This window comes from Heteronotia binoei, chromosome 3, assembly GCF_032191835.1.
Source record: "Heteronotia binoei isolate CCM8104 ecotype False Entrance Well chromosome 3, APGP_CSIRO_Hbin_v1, whole genome shotgun sequence".
NCBI lineage: Eukaryota > Metazoa > Chordata > Lepidosauria > Squamata > Gekkonidae > Heteronotia > Heteronotia binoei.
In genome coordinates this window covers 72213171-72238526 of record NC_083225.1, presented here as the reverse complement: position 1 = coordinate 72238526, position 25356 = coordinate 72213171, and the positions used below count along the sequence as shown (strand labels likewise).

The 25356-nt window shown below is 41.9% G+C and overlaps 1 protein-coding gene and 1 non-coding gene across 2 annotated transcripts in view; both read left to right on the top strand.

Annotated features, from left to right (window-relative positions):
• Window positions 1-8968: 8968 nt before the first annotated feature.
• On the top strand, window positions 8969-9041 carry TRNAV-UAC (transfer RNA valine (anticodon UAC)). Its single transcript has one exon. It is a non-coding gene; the product is annotated as a tRNA-Val (tRNA).
• A 3067-nt stretch (window positions 9042-12108) lies between these two features.
• The window catches only part of RS1 (retinoschisin 1), a 39730-nt gene continuing 26482 nt past the window's right edge, over window positions 12109-25356 (top strand). Inside the window, exon 1 of the mRNA XM_060235119.1 lies at window positions 12109-12335. Within this exon, the coding sequence (XP_060091102.1) occupies window positions 12281-12335 (55 nt within the window). The 5' untranslated portion in view covers window positions 12109-12280. The remainder of the gene's footprint in view (window positions 12336-25356) is intronic.

Genomic DNA, 25356 nt, shown 5'->3' with positions numbered 1-25356 from the left:
ATCTGTTGCTACAACACCTTCTGTCTTGAGGAGTACAGCACTCAAAAGTAGGTGTAAGACAAGAGATGTCAACAGCCACTGGGAGCAGGCCTCATCCAGGCTCTGTTTGAAATGGGGTTTGGAATTAGCTGAGAGTCAACCAATCTGGAAAGTATCAAACAAATTCTCTCTCTCTAGCTTTCCAGTAAGTGACTTTCTGCCACTGTCCTCCCTTACCTTTATCTTCCCCCTTGTTGTTTTCTACGTTTTAACTCACTCAGTTTCACAGACAGGCCCAGTTCTAACAACAACAACTTCTTAAGGTTTGGGCAAGCGCTGCCGAGGGGCACTTGGGAGCGACCAGTCACCCTCCAGGCAACTAAAAATAGCTCTTCTCCCCCTTCCAGGGTTGCTGTAATTACTTTCTTATCCAATCTTTAAAGCCTGGGAATGACTGCTTTGGAGAATGGACTTCATAGCATTGGACACCACTGAAGTTCCTAATCCCTTAGTTGGTAACCTTAGTCATAACTGTATTTTCTCCTACAGGGCATTAACATTCCCAGCAGGGGGTTGGCTTCAGAGAAACAACAGAGTAAATGTTTCACCAAAGCACTGCAGACATGCTCTAAAATGCTATGACTGATTTCGCACTCAGCTTACCCCGTGGTCATGTTCCTCTTCTCTGCGCAGCGTCTGTCAGATTTCCCACTATCTGTGCTGGAGTTACAGGAAGTTTCGCGGCTTTCGCACAGCAAACGGAAACCGCTAAAAACCAGTTTCTGTTTGCTGCGCAAAAGCCGCAACACTTCCTGTAACTCCGGTGCAGATAGTGGGAAATTCGACGGACGCTATGCAGAGAAGAGGAATGTGACTGCAGGGTAAACTGAGTGCAAAATCGGTTGTTATTACCATATAAGCTGTATAAACTGAGCTGCCATTTTGTGACTCCACTAACTGAACTGCCATTTTGTGACTGATAGTTCCCAAGGCTCTTTAACAAAATAAGTTTACAAAACATAAAGGGTGTTTTTACATACAGTTTGATCCAGAGTTTTAGAGTCTTCAAATCGCCTGCCACTGTTCTGCTTTAATTATTTTCCTTTTACATTTAAGCATTTCAATTTGGGGGGGGGGGTGTCTCTGATCAGAGGGCAGCTGGAATATCAGTGCTTAGTTAAATGTATACGATTGCTTGGAAATTGTGTCAACACTGCAAAAACAATACAAATTTAAATTATTAGATGAGGCAAGCAACGCTATGTAAAAATTTCAAGTGCTGTCAGTTCTCATGCAAATTACTGCACCTTGTGGAGGCTTTTGGAGGAGTCTTTTAAAACACATGAAAACTTCTACAATACAAGTCTGAAACGCCTGTAGAGAAAAGACCAGATCAAAAGCCATCTCACCAAAACAAATGTAGATGCTTTGGGCAGCAATGATGCAAAACAGTTGTGAATGTTAGGTAATGTAAAAGGTGAGTTTCCAATGCGGTGATAGAGAGTCGCAAACTGCCAGTGTAAAAACACCATTGTCTGCATTCCCCAGTGTAAATAGTTATAAGTTGTTCATCTAGGATGGCATATATATATATTCTGTATATATATGTATATATGTCTGTATATATGTCAATTGGAGCAATCACCATTACTCTCAATATAGTGATCCTTCTCAGTGGTTACACAAATCCTTGTTAAATGTCCTAATTCACTGTTGTTGTTATGTTACATAGAACAGCCATTTGGTTTATTGATAGACACACAAACAGTGTCTATCTATGCATGACTGTATACAGTTTGTGTTGAGAATGAGATTTTTTATCATACTTTGGATCAAGTACAGGCAGAGGTTCATATCAAGTATGAAAATATCAGGAGAACACGCAAACTAAAGAGTGGTCAATCAACCTAGCAAGCACAGTCAGCCCTCTTCTGACAAAACATCAGACTCTGCTTCAGATGTAAACTGGAGCAAAAAAAAATAAAATAAACCCAGAGCAATAACCATGTTAGCAAAATTGTGGCACTTTAAAAACTAACACATTTTTATCTAGCATGAACCTCCATGGACTAGTTTTTTGGATGCAATGAATTGATGACCAATATGTTTATTTTTTTTGTATATTATTTAAAACATTTCCATGCTGGCTTTCCACCCAAATAGGTTCCCCAAGGTGCGGAACATCAGAGCATTAAAACATTTCAACATTAAAACCAAGACATTAAAAACAGCATTTAAAATACCAGTGTATATAAAACACATGAACAAATATAACATGTCATTTTATGTATTATGAATAAAAAATACAAAAAGGATCAAAGTGCCTTTATATGTAGGTAGTATGTACTGTTGGTGGTTGCTCAAACAAAATGTTTACAGCAGCAAACAGTTAATCTAGTCAAAAATGCCTTGCCATTTCTAGCTATCATGAAAAAACTCTATTTGCCTAGCGGTGTGTAAATGATTAACCAACTCTCTGGCTGTTTTTAATTGGCTAGGGTTTTTTTGTTTAAGTTGATTGCTAGTTTCTTTGTAGGAGGCAAGCTATTAACATTTTTAAATAAATAATGAATAAATATGCTCTGATATTAAATTCCAGGTTATACAATTTCTTTCTTTGCAAATTTTTCATGTATAGCCATGTGAGTCCTGGGGTACTATTAGCAGCCAGTGAACTGCTCAGAAAATTGTTTGAAGACTCACACTGTTTCCTTGCATGTTTGGGCTTTCTTGTCATTGCTACCCATCTGCCCCACTCCTGCCTCCATTTTTTTTTAGAAGGGCATGTAGCGAAATGAAAAAAAGGTTTAAGATTTTCGAACTGTGATTAGTGTGTTAGTTCCAGCTAAGAGCCCTGTGGTGCAGAGTGTTAAAGCTGCAGTACTGCAGTCCTAAGCTCTGCTCATGACCTGAGTTCGATCCCCGGTGGAAGCTGGGTTTCAGGTAGCCGGCTCAAGGTTGACTCAGCCTTCCATCCTTCTGAGGTCGGTAAAATGAATACCCAGCTTGCTGGGGGGGGGGGGGAACGTAGATGACTGGGGAAGGCAATAGCAAACCACCCTGTAGGAAGTCTGCCGTGAAAACGCTGTGAAAGCAACGCCACCCCAGAGTCGGAAACGACTGGTGCTTGCACAGGGGACCTTTCCTTTCCTTCCCAGCTAATTATGTAATTAGTTTACAGTTGCCAACCTCCAGGTGGGGCCTGAAGATCTCCCAGAATTCCTATTGATATAAAAATGACAGAGATCAGTTTGCTCAGACAAAATGGCTACTTTGGAGAGTGCACGCTATGAGATTATACCCTGCTAAAGTACCTACCTTCCCTGGCTCCTCTCCCCAGATCCCCAAGAATTTCCAACCAAGAATTAGCAACCAACCAAGTTCTTTCAGTCTCTACTCACATACGAATTGGCAAATTACCGGCCGGTCTCTAATTTACCGTTTTTAGGTAAAATTTTAGAGAGGGCAGTGGCATTGCAGTTGCAGGGCTTCCTGGATGACGCTTCCATCCTAGACCCCTGCCAGTCCGGCTTTCGCCCTGGCTATGGGACGGAGACAGTGCTGGTCGCCTTGGTAGATGACCTCCAGCAGCAACTGGATCGAAGTGGCATGGCAGTGCTGATGCTGTTAGATCTGTCGGCTGCGTTCGACACGGTCGACCATCAGTTATTGACCCACCGCCTCGCCGACATAGGGATCAGCGGGTCGGTCCTACAGTGACTTTCCTCCTTCCTCAAGGGACGGGGACAAAGGGTGGCAATTGGGGGTGAGCTGTCCCAGTGACGCACACTAGATTGTGGGGTGCCACAGGGAGCACTTCTCTCCCCGATGTTATTTAACATCTACATGCACCCTCTTGCCCAGATTGCCCGGAGGTATGGGCTTGGGTGCCATCAATATGCAGATGACACCCAGCTCTATCTGCTAATGGACGGACGGCCTGACTGCGTCCCAGGGAATCTGGACCTGGCATTGCAGGCTGTGACAGGTTGGCTTAGGCTGAGTGGGTTGAAGTTGAACCCGACGAAGACAGAGGTCCTTTGCTTGGGTCGCAGCGCTCTGGGAGGAGAAATTCCTCTCCTGGTCTTTGACGGTGCGCCAATAAAAGCGGCGCACCGAGTCAGGCGCTCAGGAGTTCTACTGGAGCCTTCATTATCAATGGAGGCCCAGATAGCAGCCACTGCTAAGTCGGCGTTTTTTCATCTGAAGCGGGCAAGGCAGTTGGCCCCCTACCTAGAGCGTTGGGACCTAGCAACAGTGATCCATGCAACGGTCACCTCAAGGTTGGATTACTGTAATGCCCTCTACCTGGGGCTGCCTCTGTGCCGAACCCAGAAGCTGCAGCTGGTGCAGAACGTGGCAGCTAGGCTGATATTAGGGCTCCCGAAATGGGAGCACATACAGCCGGGGCTACGTGGACTGCACTGGCTGCCAGTTGTATACCGGGTTCACTACAAAGTGCTGGTTATTACCTTTAAAGCCCTATATGGTCGAGGACCTGCCTACCTGAAGGACTGTCTCTCCCCATATGAACCCCAGAAAGCACTAAGGTCAATGGGGAAGAACCAACTGATTATCCCCGGGCCGAAGGAGGCAAAGTTAAAGAATACCCGTACACGGGCCTTCTCCTTTGCAGCTCCACACCTATGGAACCAGCTCCCGAAAGAAGTGTGGGCCCTGCGGAGCCTTGAACAGTTCCGCAGGGCCTGCAAGACCTTCCTCTTTAGGATGGCCTTTACCTGACTGAATGATTGATGGACTCGTCTTAAGTGATTCCGCCATCATACATACTTACATCTAATAGAATAGCACCAGAAATGTTAATTTTAAATTGGAATGTTTTAAGTTGAATGTTGATTTTAAAATTTGTTGTTTAACTTATTGTTCAGATTGATTATGTTGTTAGCCGCCCTGAGGCTGCTTCGGCGGGGAGGGCGGGATATAAATAAAATGTTATTATTATATACACAATGCTGACTGCACAGGTGAAAATGCATTCTATCTGATGTTGTTCCTCAAGAGGATTTGTCTGATGGTGCAAATGCAAAGAGAGGATATGTGGCAAGTGATTCTGCACTTTAGAAAAGACAAGTCAATTCAGTGGCATGCCCCAAGAAGATGCTGCCTCTCAGCAGTCAGTTTGTATAAAAATAGGTGGTGGAGCTTATTCAGGGATTGTTATGCAGCTGTACATACTATTCAATGGACAAGGAAGTAGAACTCTCAGGAGGAGGAGGAGGAACTCTCAGAAAGGTTCAGGAGCTGTGCTTCTGTGAGCTCCCACTTAATCTGAGGCCTGCTGCCTCTTACCCAACTACTGCTGTAGTCTGGTGTAGCAGTTAAGAATTTCAGACTAGGACCTGTTTTATGTTACATATTTTGTCTGATCCATGCTGATCCAAGTCCAGTAGCACCTTAAAAACCAGTAAAATTTTACAGGGCATAAATTCACTTTGGCAGATACAAGTAAGAATAAAGATCCCTTGGATCAGAAGATATAAAGGATGCATCCTGACTCAAGCTGGCTCTTCTTTGTAAAATCCCTTCTGACCTGGATATAAGGACTGATGGACCTTCATTTTTACTTTTATCTGACAAAATGAATTTTGGCTCATGAAAGCTTTTCCCCTGGAAATCTTGTTGGCCTCCATGGTGCTACTGGACTTGAATGTTGTTCTGCTACTACAGAGTAACACAGCTGCCCACCTGAAAATATAGCTACAATGACTATAGCAGAGAGGCAGTATCTCTGAATACCAGTGCAACTCACAGCAATGTCAAGCAATATTTGGACTCTTTTTGTAACTGGTGTGCTTTGAATGAAGCACAATTTTATTATAATATATGCAGGCCTCAGATTCAGTGGGAGCTCACAGCAGTGCAGCTCCTGAAACTTTCTGATAGTTTCACCTCCTCCCTTGTCCATTGAATAGTAGGTGCAGCTGCATAACAATCCCTGGATGAGCTCCTATTTTCTACAAAAAGATCCCTGAATATATGCAAGATACTGAACAAACATTACTACTAAGTGCTTCACTATTTTATTGTATAGTTGAAAGTGCTGTCAAGTGGCACTGGCAGGCAATTTAGGACAACCCCTTGGGGTTTTCAAGGCAAGAGATGTTCACAGATGGCTCAACATGGTCTGTGTCGAGACCCTGAACTTCCTTGGTGGTTTTAGGTCTTTCAAATACAAGTTATTGCAAAGTTTGATCATAATACAAAATTGGAAATGTTATGTGCATAGAACATGTATACAGCAAAATATACAACAGCCTTGGTGGTTTCTCATCCAAATACTAACCAAGGCTGATCCAGCTTAGTTTCCAAGATCTGATGACATTGGGGAGGGGGGGTAACTTGGGCTATCCAGGTCAGTAAAATGCAGTTGTTTTGTAGAAAAATAGGTGGTGGAGCTCATCCAGGGATTGTTATGCAGCTGCACATACTATTCAATGGACAAGAGGTGGAACTCTCAGGAGGAGGAGATGGAACTCTCAGAAAGGTTCAGGAGCTGCTCTCCTGTGAGCGCCCACTGAATCTGAGGCTTGGTAAAATGTGTTACCAAGAAGTAAAATTCTGACTTGGGATCTGTAGCAAGCCATGACTGAGGAGCTGGCCATTCTTGCTTAAGGAACCAAAGGAATATTCTGTAGCAGAAGGCTGGGATCAGAGAGGGAGATTTCAAAAACTCTGATCCCCCCTGGGGACCCTGGAGCTGGGCAAGTCAGGTAACTTGTTTTCATTCAATATTTTAGTTGAATTTAGCTGGGCTGATGGGTCCCAAAGGAATCTTAATAAGGAGGTCTATGGTGGTTCTCCATAGTACTGGTGTGACGGACTCAGGAACTTAGCCAGAGAAGCTGGGAGCAGCCTTGCTGCGATTGGCTGAGACGCAGCCATGGAACTGAAATGTAGCAAAATGAAGAGGCAGCAGGGAATGCCTCAGGGTTTTCAGTTTAGGGAGCCTTCAGTGAGAGTCTGAAGAGTGAAGACTGTGAGTCAGTTGTAAGAGCAATTGGACAAGGAGCTGAGAACAGCCAGTGGGGCTGAGTTCCTTGTGGAGACAGAGCTGGGCTGAGCTTCTGTCTGAAAGAGAGTTTGAAGTCAGAACGGGGCAAAACTAGGCACCTTATGTGAGGAAAACTCTCTGTGGGAGTTCTGCCAGCACATCAAGGCAGTCTCCTTGTACAAACTGAGATCACACAAACACTCGGAAGAAAGAACTGGTTTTGGTGGTCAGCAGGGTTTCCCAAGATTCAGACCAGAAACTAGTTGGGGCTGAGACACACAGGAGAGGCTGGTATTAGCTCTCAGAGGTGTGAGTCCTGGATGCTAGTGTGATGTCTGTGAGGGAAAATTAATCTGGCCCCAGTCAGGAGTTCTCTGTGTGAGTGGAAAAGAGTGACTGTCAGTTTGTTATTTTTATTATTTCAGTAGCCAGAGCATAGGGCTATATCATTTGAACTGAAAAGCATTCCTAGTGCCCAGTAGGCACTGCCTGCCTGTCATAGAGTTCTGCAGAATTCTAAAGCCTGCCTGCTTGGTAGTAAAAAAAACCAACCTTCTACCAGGGTTATATATTTGATTTTACCTCAGCCTGACAAATCTCTGTGCATAGTGACTTGTTATTTTGTCAACCATCTGCTTACCAATTGATTGTTGTTATTGATCAGATCTAATCAATATTATTTTACTGCTCTCCCTTGGCTTTTGTTATCCAATAAATATTTCTTTGGTTTTTGAATTTAAAACCGCCTAGAGGTCTGACAGGATTTCTGTATGTGTACCTGAGGGACTGAGGAAGGTGACTGGAGAAAAATGTATAGTGGTCACCCACCCAAGCTGACCCTGACTGGTCCTTCACAACTAGTGAACCCCATTAGAAGCCCTGAGCCTGCTCACAAGGGAGGGCTCAAAATAAATAGGATTTCATCTGCTCTATTAATGAGGACAGAAAAAAATAGAACCTTCCATCTCCAGTCATAAAAGGGCAACGTGGTCACTAGAATATGTCTTTACCTTGGAGATATAGTTTCAGGGCTATCAACACAGGCAGGGGAAGAGGGGACATTCTGGTCTGCTCCTGTGACTTTCAAAGTTGTTTGATACGCAGAAATTAATAGGTGAAACTTGACACAGCATGGAGACAAGTATTATTATTAAATTACCTACATATCAAGTTGCAGTTGAAGGAGAGGATGAAGGGGAAAAAGGGGGCAGCCTACGTGTGATTGTTTTTTACTGTGAACAGATTTTGTCCCTGTAACAGTCATATGATGTCCAACAGGTGGAGTTTTTTTCTTCAAAAAGCCACAGCACTAGGAAACCACGACCTGTTGAACTCTTATCTGACCCTTCCGAAAGGCAAAGAAACCTCTGCAGATGTATTTGGTTTATTTCTGCACTGATTAGCATTCTTGGTCCTTCCTTTTTTCCATTTTTGAAATATAAATAACAGATTTTTAAATAATACAAATTACTACAGATTATTTTTTCCAAATTTCGGTCTTGTCAGGGTCACCCACCACTTCTTTGCTCCTGTGTGAAAAGTGAAGTTCAGATAGAAACAGCGCCGGTAGAATTTGTCGAAGTTTACATCATGCAATCTCTTGCTCCTGAGAATGATCCGAATATCTGTGCAATCCGGAATAAATGCACTTCTTATACCGTTTAGAAAGGGAAACTGCTGCTCTTCCTACTCACAAAACGTCTACAGAGCAGACACAGTAGATGGCTACGCGCACATACAGCACTGCAAAGAACGAAAGGAACATTCCGTAGCCGTAAAGAAGGCGGTCAGTCACGACTAAAACGGATCAGCGGGAGTGGAAAGGAGTCTTTCCTCATCCTCTTAACCGTCGGGTCTCTGGTGTCTTCCCTTTCATTGCAAGTGGGCGGGAAACGTGACCGACCCGGAAACAGGAAACATTCACTACATGCTGAATATACTACAGAAGAGGATTGGTGGAAAGCTTAGCTATCGTGTGGTTCCATAGTGTAGTGGTTATCACGTCTGCTTTACACGCAGAAGGTCCTGGGTTCGAGCCCCAGTGGAACCACTAGCATATGTTTTTATTTTACTTTACTCTGCCCCACTGTATTAAGTGCTGAAATGACAAAAGGTATTACATTTCATATCGCCCGCCCTCCCTCGAGTTAATTTATTCTGAGAGAACAATAATGCCCCACGTTACTGCTTTCTGACTGCAGCAGATCATTCCAAAAGCGTCCTTAATTTTTTGCAAACAAAACTGCGAACAAATAGTCTTTCTGGAGCGTCAAGGCAGCCGCCTTAGGTCAGTGCCCAGCGATTCGACATAAAAAGGCGTGGCAATATTTAGGCAGAGACTTTTGCTTTAATCCACTTCATATATTGTTCCCCGGGGTAAAATAAAGTATTGGGGCCGAGTTCAGAGTCAAACGCCGAATTTGCCACCTGTCCGTGAGAAGCCTGCCCCCCCCCCTCCCCTTGTGCAAGAGGCTCCTACAGCTGTTGGCTTCCTCCCTTTTTTACTTCACGTCGAAATGGAAAGGGGAAGGATCATGCTCTGGATTTAAAATGAATGAAAGAATAAGGAAGCCGGTGGCGAGCCTTTCCGCACTTAATGGCTCTCCAACGCAGTCGCTCCACGGTTAGGCAAATGTTGGCGAGGAGACATCGGTAAGGAACCCTTCCCTGCTGGCTGGATATAGTTAAATCGGAGATTGCACTCACGGCTACCGAGTGCATCGATAAAACAGCATAGTCCGCAGCTCATGTAGTGGGGTTCAATAGGAGCCCAATCGGGGCTCACCATTTTTACAGAGAACAGTGCACCGCGCCCCCCTCCAATCGATCAACAAATTACAGCTCACAGAACACACGTGCGGATTGGGGCATTAGATTCGGGGCGGGGAGGCAGGAAACCTGTTAAGAGAGAGAGGGAATCTACATGCAACACATCTATTTATTTTACAGTCACAAACCATTGCTTTAAAAAAAAAAAAAACCACCCTAGGATGTGCGTTGCTGGTGGGTGTTACGTGTAGAAACCGTGTAAGAGTCGTGCCAAAGCGCTTCTTTAGATTCGCCTAGCTCTGGCCTGCCTTGAGATGGATCCCCGCTTTCTGCGTGCGGGTAACTCCACAAGGAGTGTTAGAAGGGGCTGCCTCTGCCCGCGTGAAGAATGCGGTGGGAGCAGAAGGGAACCCCCCCGCCCGCGGACTCCCGGGTCTCGGGCCCTGCTGCACCTCTCCTGCGAAGCCGACACTCCGGTGCGCAGGAGGAGGGCAGGGGAAGCGCCCAGAGAACTCGAATTCTGGTTGCTCCGAAGCGATAATTACATTGGTGCGGCGGAGGCCGCCCACGCACCAGGCTCTGTGCAGCAGAAAATGCAGAGCAGTCCCAACCGAGACGGGCGGGGGCAGATTTCACTGCCTGCTGAACAAAAAACGCGGCAAGCCCACTCATTTGTTCTAGTGCGGAGGTTTCCTGTTCTGTTCCAGAAGAATCGCTTGTGCCTGGTGGAGGGCCACAGGGTACTGCGGCAGACTCAGGCCTCCAGCGGTGCACCTTTTCATAACCCGCTTCTACTCTCTGTTGCAAAAAGAGTCTTGTGTTCTTTGCTGTATATATGATGAGAACATTGCTGTCTTTCTTGCCATGGTTAAAAATAAGATAAGACCACCTTTGATAGTCGTGTCCTGGATCTAATAAAATTGCTTTGGAGATTCTCTGAAATCAGATTAGGCTGTGCCCTGAGCAGGGTTAGATCAGTAGACTGCTGTTGCTTCTCTGGGCATTATTGCAGAAAGATAGAAGGAAGAAGAGAGGCAAGCAGAAAAGAGTGAAAAGCTGGATATTGGGGGGGGGGGGGGGGGGAATTATTTTTCTAGGGTCGATCAGTGACACAGCACAGCATATTGTGATTACACTAGGTTGCAGCTGCAGTCCTAATAAATGTTTTTTTTTTTAAAAGGCTCCCTATATATAATTCAACCCAATCTGATTGTTTGAATAGTGAAGGAGGAACAGTTAAGCTAGGTGTAGCAGCGAAGCACAATTATGTTAGGATCTTGTTAGAGTTAGAAGTACTCTTGCAAAAAGCTTACCTGAACATATAGTGTCTCAAAGTTTCTGCAGCTGTTTCTTCTATAAATAGCTGCAGAACATATTTTTAAAGACATATCTGTCCAAGAAACTCAGGAAAATATAGCCCCTGCCTTCTGCTGTTGGTCTCACAACGACCCTGTTAGGTGGGATAGGCAGTTGGACAGTGATTGGCCCCAACTCACCCCTTGACCACAGTGGCTGAACTGGATTTTGAATCTAAATTTGGCTTTGAAGAGTTTTCATACACCGCTATGCTAATCACTAGCCTTCTCAGAAGCAATGGCCACTTTGTGCCTTTGTCTCATGGGGGATGTAGATAATTGATATAAAATTATATAAAATGAAATAGTCAACTCAAAACTCTGATAACTTTGGGGCAGAGCAGGTTTGAATGGATGTGGTTTTCATTTTGCCATTTTCAAAGTGATTATAGCTGTATGCTTGTTCAGTATGCCTAGTGCCAGATTACTCATTAAGGGACAATTATTTTAAAATGGCTAATCACAGCAAGCTTCCTTGCCCACACAAATCTCCTGCATCTTTTTCATTTTGTGCTGCTTTAATATTCTTTTAAATTTTGGAAGCATTTTCCTTTCCTGTGGAGGAGCACACTTCTAGGCCCAAAGCAGCAGAACTATGCCTTTCCTTTCCCTCCACAGCAAGGCTAGTTACCAATTTGGTCTTGGGTTTTGCTTTCTAATGTGGAGAGCCCTAGCATAAGTAACAATCAGAGTTGAGGGAGAAAAAGGGATTTTCTAATCTGTGATACACATTCTAATGTTTGTTTATTTACCTTCATTAACACAGATTTTAATCTTGCCAATGTGAATCAATTACATGGGTCAAATTTGCTGTGTATGTTCATTCTTGTGTCTATTTTTATTGAAAATACTCTTCAGCAGAGGAGGGTTTTTTTAAGGGAACCCACAAAATGGGGGGAAACAGTTACACCCCAGGTTTTTTCATATATGCAGTTAGATATTTGTGCTCACATCATTTTAAAATGCCATTTACCCTTGGTATTTCCTTCAAAATTGAAGTAGGATGAATATAGTAGATTAGCAGCTGTCTTAGTGCTGTTGAGTAAACTACCTAAGAGCTAAAGAGAGTAAGGTGCTTAATGAGTCCGTGCTTCAATAAATCTCAGCCCTTTTCAGAAAGCTGCAGCACACAGCAAGCCTAGCTAGTACAGAAAGGGGAAAGAAAATGATGGATTTCAAGATAGGAAGTATGGTTCTGTGTCTTCTATTCGGGTCTAAAGGTAAGCACTGTTTGTGCTTGTGGGAATTTTCCATTGTCATCCCTGTTAACTTGTTACCTTCCCATGAATAGGTGATATATGTTCCAGGTTGGACACAGGCAAATGTAATTGGTGCATCTTGGACAGCATTGTTTCTGTCTCTACGGTTACCAGTGTGTTTCATGAACTGCCTTCAATGTTTTAAAAGATGCTATGTCATAAAAAAAAACACAGTGGCAATGATCAGGATCCAAAGACGTTGCTTGGGCTCACACAGAGGGCTTGCACTAACTCAGAGGGCACTTTTGACAGCTCACAAGGCCATATTGCAAGTTACTCTTGAAATTAATTTTTGTTTCAGAAGTAGTTTTCCAGGTGCTGTTAGGGCTGCTGTTGAAGAAAAATACATCTAGGAGTGCAGTCCTAAGATTGCTTGCGAGGAAGCCCTGCTATATAGATCCAAGTAACATTCTGAATAGACCTGATTAGGATAGCATTGTAAACATTCCTCAAAGATCTAGTTGTGTAATTTTTTGGGTTCTGTCCAAAGTTTAAGAAAATAATAATGGATTGTTAAAATGACCTGCAGTACACAAACAATTCCAGCTGATCAGTACCCAAAGATAAGATGTGATTTCTGACAGTGCATTTTTTTCTAAGATTTATCAGAAGTTTTCAAGATGGGTAGGAAACTGAAAGGCTTCATTAAAGCCAGTCACATTCACTATAGATGATGATGGAAGAATTAAAACTCACTTTTGGTAAGTAATGACTAAACTTTAATATCTGCAGAAGCTAAAATAAATGGATCTGGGAACCATTTTGACCCTAAGTCACCCCTTTATGTTGAAATAATAATGTCAACTCTTAGTTTTATAGATCTTGGCTCCTGTCCCAGGGGTATGTAAATTGGCACAGGAATATTAATATTACTTGTTCTGAACCAGACTCCTGCCCAGCGCTTTAAAAATCTTCTTTGTATAGTTACATGACCAATCTCTGATTTTTTCCTCACATGCTTGAGCCAAAACTAGGAGGATTGCTTAGTATGAGTTTCAAGTGACTTCACTTTGGGGGGAAAACCTCTCGTACCCTTTCTTTCTTTTTCATTGTACTGGATGTACTTTATATTCTTTCAAGATCTAATAGTTTTCATAACATTCTGGGCTTTGTTCCTCTTATTTTGGACTTTTCCTCTGTAAACAAATGTCAAAGTTGCTCAGAGTATCTGGCTATTGATCTTTTCTGATGCTGTCTCTCAGCATTGCCAGTGGATTGAAGCACTGCTGCACCTGGTTACCTACATCTGTGCAGTTTTGAGGGACACTTTCTATGCTTATAACACCAAGCACATTTGCTACTGCAAGTGGCAAGTTTCTTATTCCATTATTCATGGTTAAGGTATCATATCTTGGACATTTAGCATGTTAGTACTTTATTGTAGTGATTCAACATTCTTCAGAAGAATTCCCATCAGCCTCTTCATGTAGAGATAATCATGTTAACTTGCCATCCTGAGAGGTACTGTCAGGTCATTCACATAAGCTGGGAACAATTATCTTGTTCTTTGTAATAACCAGCTTAGGAATCCTTTTCAATTTGGCATGCAGCTTAAAGAAGATCCCATCCCCTGCCTTCTTCCTCTGATTGATTCTTTTATTTATGTTGTTTTATAGCACCATACATGAAATTACAGGATATGCACATACAGTTTTTTCTTTCTAGTAATACCTGAGCGTGCTATTTTCTACCATTTATAAACACATCCAGGGCTAGATTAATATGCAAGTTTAGTATACCACAGTGTAAGATCTAAGGAAGATAGCATGTAAATTGTGTAATCAGATTTACTATAGGTAGGGAAACACTGTTTCATTGCCTAAGCAAGTGAAAAACCAATTCAGAATGCTTCACTTAAATTTCCTAATGCTAGCCCCCAAATTCTTAACCCAATCCAATCTAAAAACCTTTATTGGCATAACAATAACTTAAAAAAAAGGATAGCAGTACAAATCAGCCGATATGCCAACAAGGAGACTCTGCTCTAACCCATTCCTAATATACATCCATGGAAAACAACAAGAAATCGATCTACGGCCAGCTGTATGTGAATCTTTAAAAATGTTGTATTGTAACTACCATGGGGGGGGGGGGGTTCAGGCCTTGTCTAAGGGTAATTCTGGTCTTGGCTCTAGGATAGCAGTGAAGGCAAAAGACAAGGAAATGTTTTTGTTATTAGTTTTAAAGGTATCCCACTCTTACACGCACCCCCCCATATATATATATATATATATATATATGTATGTACATATGTATGTATGTATGTAAATCTACATGCTTCTACTAAAATCAAATACCAACAGCATAAAAACAAACTGAGCAGACACTATTTAAAAGCAGCCAATCAAACAGACAAAATACAGAAAATCAAAAGTTAAATTACTGTAGCATTCAGCTCAAACCATTAATAAATAGGCACAGGTACATGGTACAGGTGTGTAGAGACATTTAATAGAGAAAAAGGAAAAGATGGTTCTGAATAGCAATCCCCACTATAATGTGACTTGAAACAGTGTCTGATGTTTTTGACGCAATGTGCAGAAGTGTGTGTTTTAGTAACTGTGGGGCTGAAGATGTGGAGGAATACCCAATGCAATTTAGAGACAAGATTTTCCCCATTTCATTTTTTCAGTTATTGTAAAAAATAAACGCCAAAAATAAATCACAGTGTCATTTACCTTTGACCTAGGTCTAAAGACAGTAAAATTATGATAATCTCATCTGTCCTTCATAAAGCTTAGCAGAATGAAGTGCTACATAATCATATCCCAACCTAATCTATTTCACTCTTTTAGCACTGCTTGAAATTCAGGAGCGGAAGAGCCTGGATGGGGAGTGGGGAAAACAATTAAAAATATTTCTCCTTTCCCCCTTCAATCTTTGATTTTTTTTCTTTTAAAAAGTGTACTACATATACAGAGAGGATTTAGTGTAACCGAGTAAGCAGCCCCATTGAGTTTGATGTCAGTTTTCATTCATTGCTATGCATGTACACAAACTGTACTGGACCATAATCAATACAGTACTAGATGAGCTGCACCCTGAGGCTGGACCTACATAATTAGTAAAGGATCTTGTAAGTTTCTGGTGATTTCAAGAGCTACCCAGAGGTGACATGGATAGCTCTAAAACTCTCCAGGAAAGCTATAGTCAGAACTTCCTTTAAATAGACATAGCCTTACTTTTCTTTTAAGTTTTCTCCTGGTATCCCCCCCCCCACTGCTATTCCACCAGTTGCCAAGCAACCGAGCTGGCAACCCCTGCAATGCACAATGCTGGCAAGTAAATGCTAAGCTAGGCAGAAGTCATAGTGAACCTGTCCCCCTCCCCCCCATTGGAGGCAGGTCTGGAGCAGACTGGAGGTTGGAGCCATTTCCATTTTTGCCTCTCAGTTCACCTCTGGAAGATTCATCATGATGAATGGAACTATGGTAACAGGAACTGTATTCCTAGGGGAAGGGTTCTAAGAGAACAGCTCCACTTCTCTGGGCCTACACTTGCAAGTTCAATAAAGCCTTTAACTGTTGATGCCCTCTGAAAATCATAACATGGAAAAAACTAATTAATACAAAACACAGCCATGGGAGTTTGTCTGAAACTCCCTCTACCTCTGGAGACTGGATTTCATTGACAGCAATCTAACTCAAAGAATTTCAACTGTGTACAGACCTGATCATAAAAGCAGAAGATGATGCTTTGAAAGTAGGGTTGCCAAGTCCAATTCAAGAAATATCTGGGGACTTTGGGGGTGGAGCCAGGAGACATTAGGGGTGGAGCCAAGATCAAGGCTGTGACAAGCATAATTGAACTCCAAAGGGAGTTCTGGCCATTACATTTAAAGAGACGGCACACCTTTTCAATTCCTTCCTTCCATAGGAAATAATGGATAGGGGCACCTTCTTTTGGGGCTCATAGAATTGGACCCCCTGATCCAATCTTTTTGAAATTTTGGGGGTATTTTGGGGAGAGGCACTAGATGCTATACTGAAAATTTGGTGCCTCTACTCCAAAAAACAGCCCCCCCAGAGCCCCAGATACCCGCAGATCAATTCTCCATGATTTTCTATGGGAATAAATCTCCATAGGGAACAACAGAGTTCCCAGCAGACATTTCCCTCCCCTTCCCCCACTTTCTGACGACTCTGAAGCAGGGGGAGGGTCTTCAAACCAATCCACCTGGGGATTGGCAACCCTATTTGAAAGTGATGTTTTCATTTTAGCTGTTGGAGTGAGACAGAGAAGTGTGCAGCACCCTCAGAGTAAGCAAAGTTTCTAGTGTCTCAGCTTTAAATAGTAGACCCTGATGCTGGACAGTAGGCCCTGATGCAAGCCTTACTGCTCATCTAAGGGAAATGAAACTATTGAGAGGCATAGCATATATTACTGCCTTAACTAAGAACACCAACAGCAGAATGTAACTTTGTGGACTTAACTGAATATTTGATTAGAGAGAGAGTAGTCTGTGGGACCTGGGAACATTCCCTAGAACTCAGGAAAGCTGATCTCACACTAGAATTACATCTTGATACTGGGAAGGCAGCACTGGCCTCTAGAAAAAAAGTGAAAGCCCTGGGAAGTACTGCAGTCTCTGAAATACATATAGTGAAACAGCTTGTGAAGAAAGCAACTAGCCACCATAGCATTTTTTAAAATTCAGTTGCACAGTCGAGTCTGACTCTTTGCGACCCCATGAACCAAGTCACGCCAGGCCCTCCTGTCTTCCACTATCCTCCAAAGTCCACTCATTCATGTTAGTTACATCAGTAATGCTGTTCAGCCATCTCAACTTTTGCTGTTCCCTTCTTCTTTTGCCTTCTGTTTTTTCCAACATCAGGGTCTTCTCCAGTGAGTGTTCCCTTCTCATTTGGTGGCCAAAGTATCTGAGTTTCAGCTTCAGCATGTGACCTTCCAGGGAACAGTCAGGGTTGATTTCCCTTAGGACTAACTGATTTGATCTTCTTGTCCAATGTGAGATATTGTAGGAGATGTCATGAAAAAATATAGGAGAAATGCCCAGCTCTATGCCAGCACTGCAAGGAATGCGGCAAATAGAATCATTTTTATGTGTAAAAGCAAAGAGAGAGAGAAGAGACATCAGTAGTGAGGACATCATGGGCATTATTTTGAGCCATGTAAACATTGGGGTTTTGCTTTTCACAAAGCAACTACTGCAGTTTATGGAACAATGCTGACAGGGAAACAGTTTGTGTGACTTCAGTTCGATAGTTGAGCTTCTTGTAATGTAAATACAGAAAATGAAATGAATCCAAACATACTAGTTCAAAAGAGCATTACCATGAAACCCATAGGAAAATATAACCTAATAATCACAATCCCTCCCCCCAAATAAGAAGTGGTACAACCAACTGACATTTGTTGTTTTGGCAGGAAAAAAACTACAGATCTCTGTTAAATAGCACTACAATACAGGCTACATAGCTAATCAAGGTCCAGTGCCAAAAAGTAAGAATTAGTTACTTGGACAAAAGAAAAAAATTGTAAGAAACTATGGAGGTGTGTTCCAAGGGAAAGGTTACCTGGGAGGTGAATTATGACGAGAAGTAGACTCCACAGAACCAGTATGCCTACCTCAGAGAAAATTACCAGCTGCACTGTACAAATATACAATGGCCACATAGACACCATCTTATACTGGCAACCTACTCTGACTGACAAACATATCTACATGCCTCCAGCTACCATCCTAAAATACCAAACAATCCACTGTATGCAGCCAGGCTCTACATTACAGCTGCATCTGTTCCAATCCTACATACAGAGATTCTTACCTGAGGGATCTACAACAAACCCTTTTGGAATTAAAATATCCACTTGATGAAATCAAGAAACCAGTTAAGAAGAAGGCTGCAGATTTATACCCCGCTCTTCTCTCTGAATAAGAATCTCTGGGTGGCTCACGGGTGTTTTTACATTCAGTTTGATCCGGAGTTATAGAGTCTTCAAATCACCTGCCACTGTTCCGCTTTAATTATTTTCCTTTTACGTTTAAGCATTTCAATTGGGGGGGGGGCGTGTCTCTGATCAGAGGGCAGCCGGAATACCATTGCTTAGTTAAATGTATATGATTGCTTGGAAATCGTGTCAACGCTGCAAAAACAATACAAATTTAAATTATTAGATGAGGCAAGCAACGATATGTAAAAATTTCAAGTGCTGTCAGTTCTCATGCAAATTACTGCACCTTGTGGAGTGGAGGCTTTTGGAGGAGTCTTTTAAAACACATGAGAACTTCTACAATACAAGTTTGAAATGCCCGTAGAGAAAAGACCAGATCAAAACTCATATCACCAAAACAAATGTAGATGCTTTGGGCAGCAACGATACAAAACAGTTGTGAGAACATTAGGTAATGTAAAAAGTGAGTTTCCAGGGCGGTGGTAGAGTCACAAACTGTCAGTGTAAAAACACCCACAATCTCCTTTATCTTTTTCCCCCTGAGAAAGCTCTCACAGAAGCTGCCCTTTCAAGGACAACTTCTGAGAGAGCTATGACTGACCCAAGGCCAATTCCAGCAGCTGTAAGTGGAGGAATAGGGAATTAAACCTGCTTCTCCCAGGTAAGAGTCCACACATTTAACCATTGCATCAAAGCCAGAATGATACTCAGAGAAAACTTGTTGTAAGACAGACCTAAAAGAGAGAATAACAGAACACCACTAGTGGTGACATAACAGCTCTGAGCTCAAAACAGTTCAAAACATAATCAGTGACTTTCAACCTCTACTAGATAATGACAGTTCTCTTTCACAAGTACTGAGAGGCAAACCTTTTCTTGCCCACAGAAGGAGCTACAATCTTAAACAGCTCCTCTCCCACAATAATACAACATCTAATTTGAACATTAACGCTGGTAACCAGAGCTTGTAATAAACCCAGATGCTAACTTTGCTGCCACGTACACCCAGACAACACAAACAGTGGACTTAACAATATCAACTACACCATTTAAAGCTCATTTACTTGCTCATCTTCTAATATTGTATACCATTAAATGCCAACAATGCACTTCAGTTCTCTACATAGGCAAACAGGTCAAACCTTACACTGAGTAATAAATACAGCAAAGACTGGATGGTGTAGTGGTTAAGTGTGCAGACTCTTTTCTGGGAGATCTGGGTTTGATTCCCCACTCCTCCACTTGCAGCTGTTGAAATGGCCTTGGGTTAGCCATGGCTCTCACAAGAGTTGTCCTTGAAAGGGCAGCTTCTGTGAGAGCTCTTTCAGCCCCACCCACCTCACAGGGTGTCTGTTGTGGGGGAAGAAGATATAGAAGATTGTAAGCCACTCAGAGTCTCTGATTCAAAGAGAAGGGCGGCGTATAAATCTGCGGCGTCTTCTTCTACACCAAACGATAAATGGACGCAGATCTGACATCAAGACTTACAAAACTGAGAAAATCTGACATCAAGATTTACAAAACTGAGAAACCTGTAGGAGAACACTTCAGCCTTTATTGCAAAGGATCTCCAGAAACAGACTAGAACATAAAATCGCTGAGTTACAAGTTATTACAACGGTCAGGATAATGGAATTCCCAGAGCTTAACAGAAATATTGGTTTCTTCTCTCACTACACATGTTAATATCATTCAGTTCTTGCCTCCGTTTGCAAACATCCTTTATTATGCTGTATGCTAATTTGCTGCTATTCACAGGTCTTACCAATAACCTTCCAGTCTTTGCTATATTTATTGCTCAGTTACTTTTGCATCTTAACTCTAATTGACCCTTCCTGGCAACATCCTCCTCCTGCACTACCTATATGTATTTATTTATTTAGGATTTATATCCCGCCCTTCCCACGAAGTGGCTCAGGGCGGCTTACAACAGAGAGTCAAACATAAAATTAATAACATTTAGATGTATAAATATTTAAAACATTTAAAACCTTAAAACATTAAGCATCATAACAGAATATATAACAGAAGTCTGGAAAGCCACGTTAAGTTTCTCGTCAGTCAGGTGTAAGCTAGCCAGAAGAGGGTTGTCTTGCAGGCCCTGCGGAATTGAACAAGGTCCCGCAGGGCCCTCACCTCCTCCGGCAGCTGATTCTACCATGGGCCATAACAGAGAAAGCCCTATCCCTGGTGGATTTAAGGCAGGTTTCTTTTGGCCCAGGGATAGTGAGAAGGTTTTGGGTTCCCGATCTCAGTACTCTCTGGGGAATGTGTGGGGAGAGACGGTCCCTCAGGTAGGCAGGTCCCAGGCCATATAGGGCTTTAAAGGTAATAACCAGCACCTTGTACCGAACTCGGTATATTACTGGGAGCCAGTGCAGAGACCGAAGACCCAGTTGTATGTGCCCCCATCTTGGGAGGCCCAGTAACAGCCGGGCCACGGCACTCTGCACCAGCTGCAATTTCCGAGTTCGACACAAGGGCAGCCCCATGTAGAGGGCATTACAGTAGTCCAACCTCGAGGTGACCGTAGCATGGATCACTGTTGCTAGGTCGTCGCGATCCAGGAAGGGAGCCAACTGCCTTGCCCGCCTAAGATGAAAAAAAGCCGACTTGGCAGTGGCTGCTATCTGAGCCTCCATTTTTAAGGAAGGCTCCAATAGTACCCCCAGGCTCTTGACCCTATCTGCTGCCGTCAGCGGCGCACCATCAAAAACTGGCAGGGGGATTTCCCCTCGCCCGGTCCCCGACGACCCAGACAAAGGACCTCTGTCTTCGCAGGATTTAGCTTCAGTCCACTCAGTCTGAGCCACTCAGCCACGGCCTGTAATGCCCGATCCAAATTTTCTGGTTGGTGACTTATCTGAAGAAGAATATGAAAGCTCATACCCGGAATAAAACTTTGTTGGTGTTAAAAGTGCCACTGGACCCAAATTTTGGTTTTGTACAACTCCATGTGAAAGCAAAGTTACAATGCAAAGTCATTACAGCACTGGTGGATGGCAATATACCTTTACTGTGCACCATCCTACTGGTGAAGAAGCCTTCAGGGAAACTATGAATTTGCATTGACCCAAAGCCACTGAATTGAGAGTGGAATGGATGCCATTATCCACTTCCTACCATTGATGGTATATTGCCAGAGCACTCCAAAGTCAGATTTTTTTTAAAAAAAAACAAACCAGTTTGTGATGTTAAGAATGGCTTGTGGAATATTAGACTCACTGAGGAGCCCAATAGACACACAGTTTTTTCATACCATTTGGATGCTTCAGATGGCCACAAATGCCAGTGCCTCTGAAGTGTTTCAGACGTGACTAACAAAAAATCTGGAAGCACTACTTGTAGTAAAAAGAATAGTGAATGACAGGGCTTTTGTGTAGAAAAAGCCCAGCAGGAACTCATTTGCATATTAGGCCACATCCCCTGGTGTCACCATTGTAGGTTTTTTGTAGAAAAAGCCCAGCAGGAACTCATTTGTATACTATGCCACACACCCTGATGCCAAGCCAGCTGGAACTGCATTCCTGTGTGTTCCTGCTTAGAAAAAGCCCTGGTGGATGATATTTTCCCAGCAAGCAAGGTACAAGATGACAAAGAACCTGAGCAAGATCATAACCAGAACTAACTGGCTTTTCTTCAGAGATGCAGAGACAAAAGTATTAAGTGAAATACTGAGAAAATGAAGCTAAAACAGCACAAAGTAACATATTTGGGACATCTCACAGCAGAAAGACTAAAGGCAGACCCTCATAATATTAAGGCTATCCAAAATCTGCCATCCCCAAAAGCTCTGAAATGAGTACAGTACATTACTGGAATGACAAATTTTTAGCTCAGTTCTGTCACCATTTGGCTACAGTTGCAGAACCCATAAGGCATCTTACTAAGCATAATGTAGCATTAGACTGGGGACTCAGGAGCAACCTTTAATAAATAATCAAATATAAATAAATAAACAGTGGATTACTAATGGATCAGCCTACAGTATTAACATCCAGGGCAACAGTTAAGTCGTCAATATGATGCATCTGACAATGGCCTCAGTGCGGTTTTGTTGCAGGACCATCCAACTGCATGTGCAAGCAGTGCCTTGCAAGAGACTGAGAGAAGATACGCTCAAATGGAGTATGAGCTGCTGGCAGTGGTTTTTGGAATGGAATGATTCCATCAGTTTACCTATGGCCAGGCAGTCACCATGTTTTCAGACCACAAACCTCATCACAAGACCTTTACTGAGGGCTCCAAGGAGATTACAGCAAATGTTCATGTGACTACAGTGTTGTGATGTAGAGCTCAAACATTGTCCAGGGTGACAAATTGAACTAATTCCCCTGCTTGCGGAAGCAGGAGGGGCCAAGGCCATGTGTATGGTGGGACTCAGGCCAAACAAAGCTCAATACACTGGAGATGCCTGTGTGGCAGCAGCAGTTTTTATCGAAGGCTACTGGGCAATCCATGGTGAGGCAATGCTGGTGGTTCAAGCCAGAGATTATCGGCAGTATAAGTAACTGGTACCGATGTACAAATGGAATATTTACAAAAACCACCTGTCAACAATAAAGATATTCACACTCCCAATGTGTGTAGACGCATTTGATCCCTGAGCCCGCCTCGGTGGGGAGGGTGGGATATAAATCGAATAAATAAATAAATAAATTTAGTGCAAATATTAGACAAAAGAAGACAAAAGAACAATAAGGTTTTTCTACTCGCCCAATTCATGCATTTTGAAATTTCTACATAGAACACAGCCTAAACAAAGTCCATAAGTCAGTGCTGTAAGGTGAGTCCTTAAAAATTCCGCTTGTGACATTGTAATGGAGAGAATAAGGAGGAACTGTAGAGATTATTGGCAAGCTGTGCCAACCCCATGTGGTGATCATGTCAAATTTTAAAAAGTTTTATTAGTTTCAGGAAAAAATAGGTCTAGGGAATAGAAAACAGAATACATATTAACCTTGTTCTGCATAAAGTTACTTTCAAAGAATACAAGCCTACATCTGCAATTCTTTCTTAAAATACATAAATTGTCACGTATTATTATCTCTAAGCTAAACATCATCAACATTTTGATATTTTATATTATGAATCTTTTAGTTAAGATATCTATTAAGTTTTACAATTCCAGTAAAGGCAATTTTGTAATATGAAATACAGGAAAAAAGGAGAAATAAATTCACACCAAAGAATCCTAAGTCTTGAGTGTCTAACCAGCCATAGAATTTCATCCAATATTTTCTTTCTTCATCCTTAGATTTCCCATCTTGGAATTTTTTGATAAGTTCTAATTTTTAACCATGACCACGCGTGATACAAGGATTTCCGAAACCAATGATTTTTAAATAGGAATGGCCTCCAAGTCTTTGATACCATAGATACGCATGCCACCCTATAGTAAGATCATGTCCCTCTAAAAACAATTGTCTCTTGTCATTCAGTAGTATCCAGTCTCTTACCCACAAAAGCACAGAAGCTTTGTAGTACAATTGCCAGTCTGGAAGGCCCATACCTGCTCTTAATTTGGAATCTTGCAATGTCTTTAGTTTGATTCTAGGTTTTTTGCCTTGCCAAACATATTTGGAGACCAACTTGTTCAATTCTTGAAAAAATCCACTATTTAAAAATACTGGAATAGTTTGAAACAAAAATAATAGCCTTGGAAGGATATTCATCTTTATTAAGGGTATTCTTCCCATTAAAGATAGGTTCAAGTCATGCCATTTTTCCAAGTCTTTTTTAATTTCTTTAAGTAGTTTATCATAATTATCTGTTTTTAAATTACTACACTTATTTGAAACAAGAATGCCTAGGTATTTGATTCTTTTCTCATACAAAACCCCTGATTGTTGCTGAAGAGATTGGATTTGTTCCATCGTCATATTCTTTGTCAGAAATGTTCTTTGTCTTTGTTTTGTGGTAATTAATCTTCAATCCAGCCCAGTAGTCAAATTGTGTGATCTTGTTTATAAGATAATCTATTGAATCTATTGGTTGCTCTAGTATAAAAACTAGTTCATCTGCAAAGGCTCTTAGTTTATATTGTTCACCTTTTATCACTGCTCCTTTGATACTTGTATCTTCCCTTATTTGGTTATTCAGTATCTCTAGAGATAGAATAAAAAGTAGAGGTGACAGTGGACAGCATTGTCTTGTACCTTTTTGAATATTAATTACATCTGTCAGGTCGCCGTTCACTGTCACCCTTGCACTTATTTGAAAATAATATATTGATTCTAGTGCTCTCAAAAAATTTTCACCACATTCCATACTTTTCAATTGCTGTAGCATAAATTGCCAACAAACATTATCGAAGACCTTCTCAGCATCCAAGCAAATTAGAGCCAATTGTTTCTCTGGATGAGTTTCATAATATTCCAAGATATTACAAACTGTTCTGACATTATCTTTCAGCTATCTTCTAGGAAAGAACTCTGCTTGATCATAATGTATTGTAGACTTTAAAACTTTCTTCAAACATTGTGCCAGTATTGCAGCAAAAATTTTATAATCCACATTTAAAAGGGAGATTGGACGATAGTTTTTAATATCTTTCATATCAGTATCTTCTTTTGGAATCAAAGATATTGTAGCCTCTTGCCATGAAACTGGTATTTGGTCTTCCTCTTGAATCTTTTCAATGAGGCACTTAAATGGTAATAATAAAGACTCCTCATAGGCTTTATAGAATTCAGCAGGCAGTCCATCTGGACCTGGGGCTTTGCCATTCTTTTGGGATGCCATTACCTCTCCAAGTTCTCTTATTGTCATTGGCTCATTTAAAAGTTTTGCTGTTCCTCTGTAAATTTACTAAGGTTGTTTTGTTTAATATAATCTTCTAGATCTATTTATGAATTTGCTTATCTTCATATAATTTTTATAGAACTTTTCCACGATTTGACATATCTCTTGCTTTTGAGTTTTCTCTTTATTATTCTCATCTTTCAGGATCGAAATTATTCTTTTGGCCTTTTCTTTTCTCATCCTATAGGCCAACCACCTTCCAGGCTTGTTGGCAGTTCAAAACATTTTTGTCTAGCATACCTCAATTTTATCTCTTCCTCCT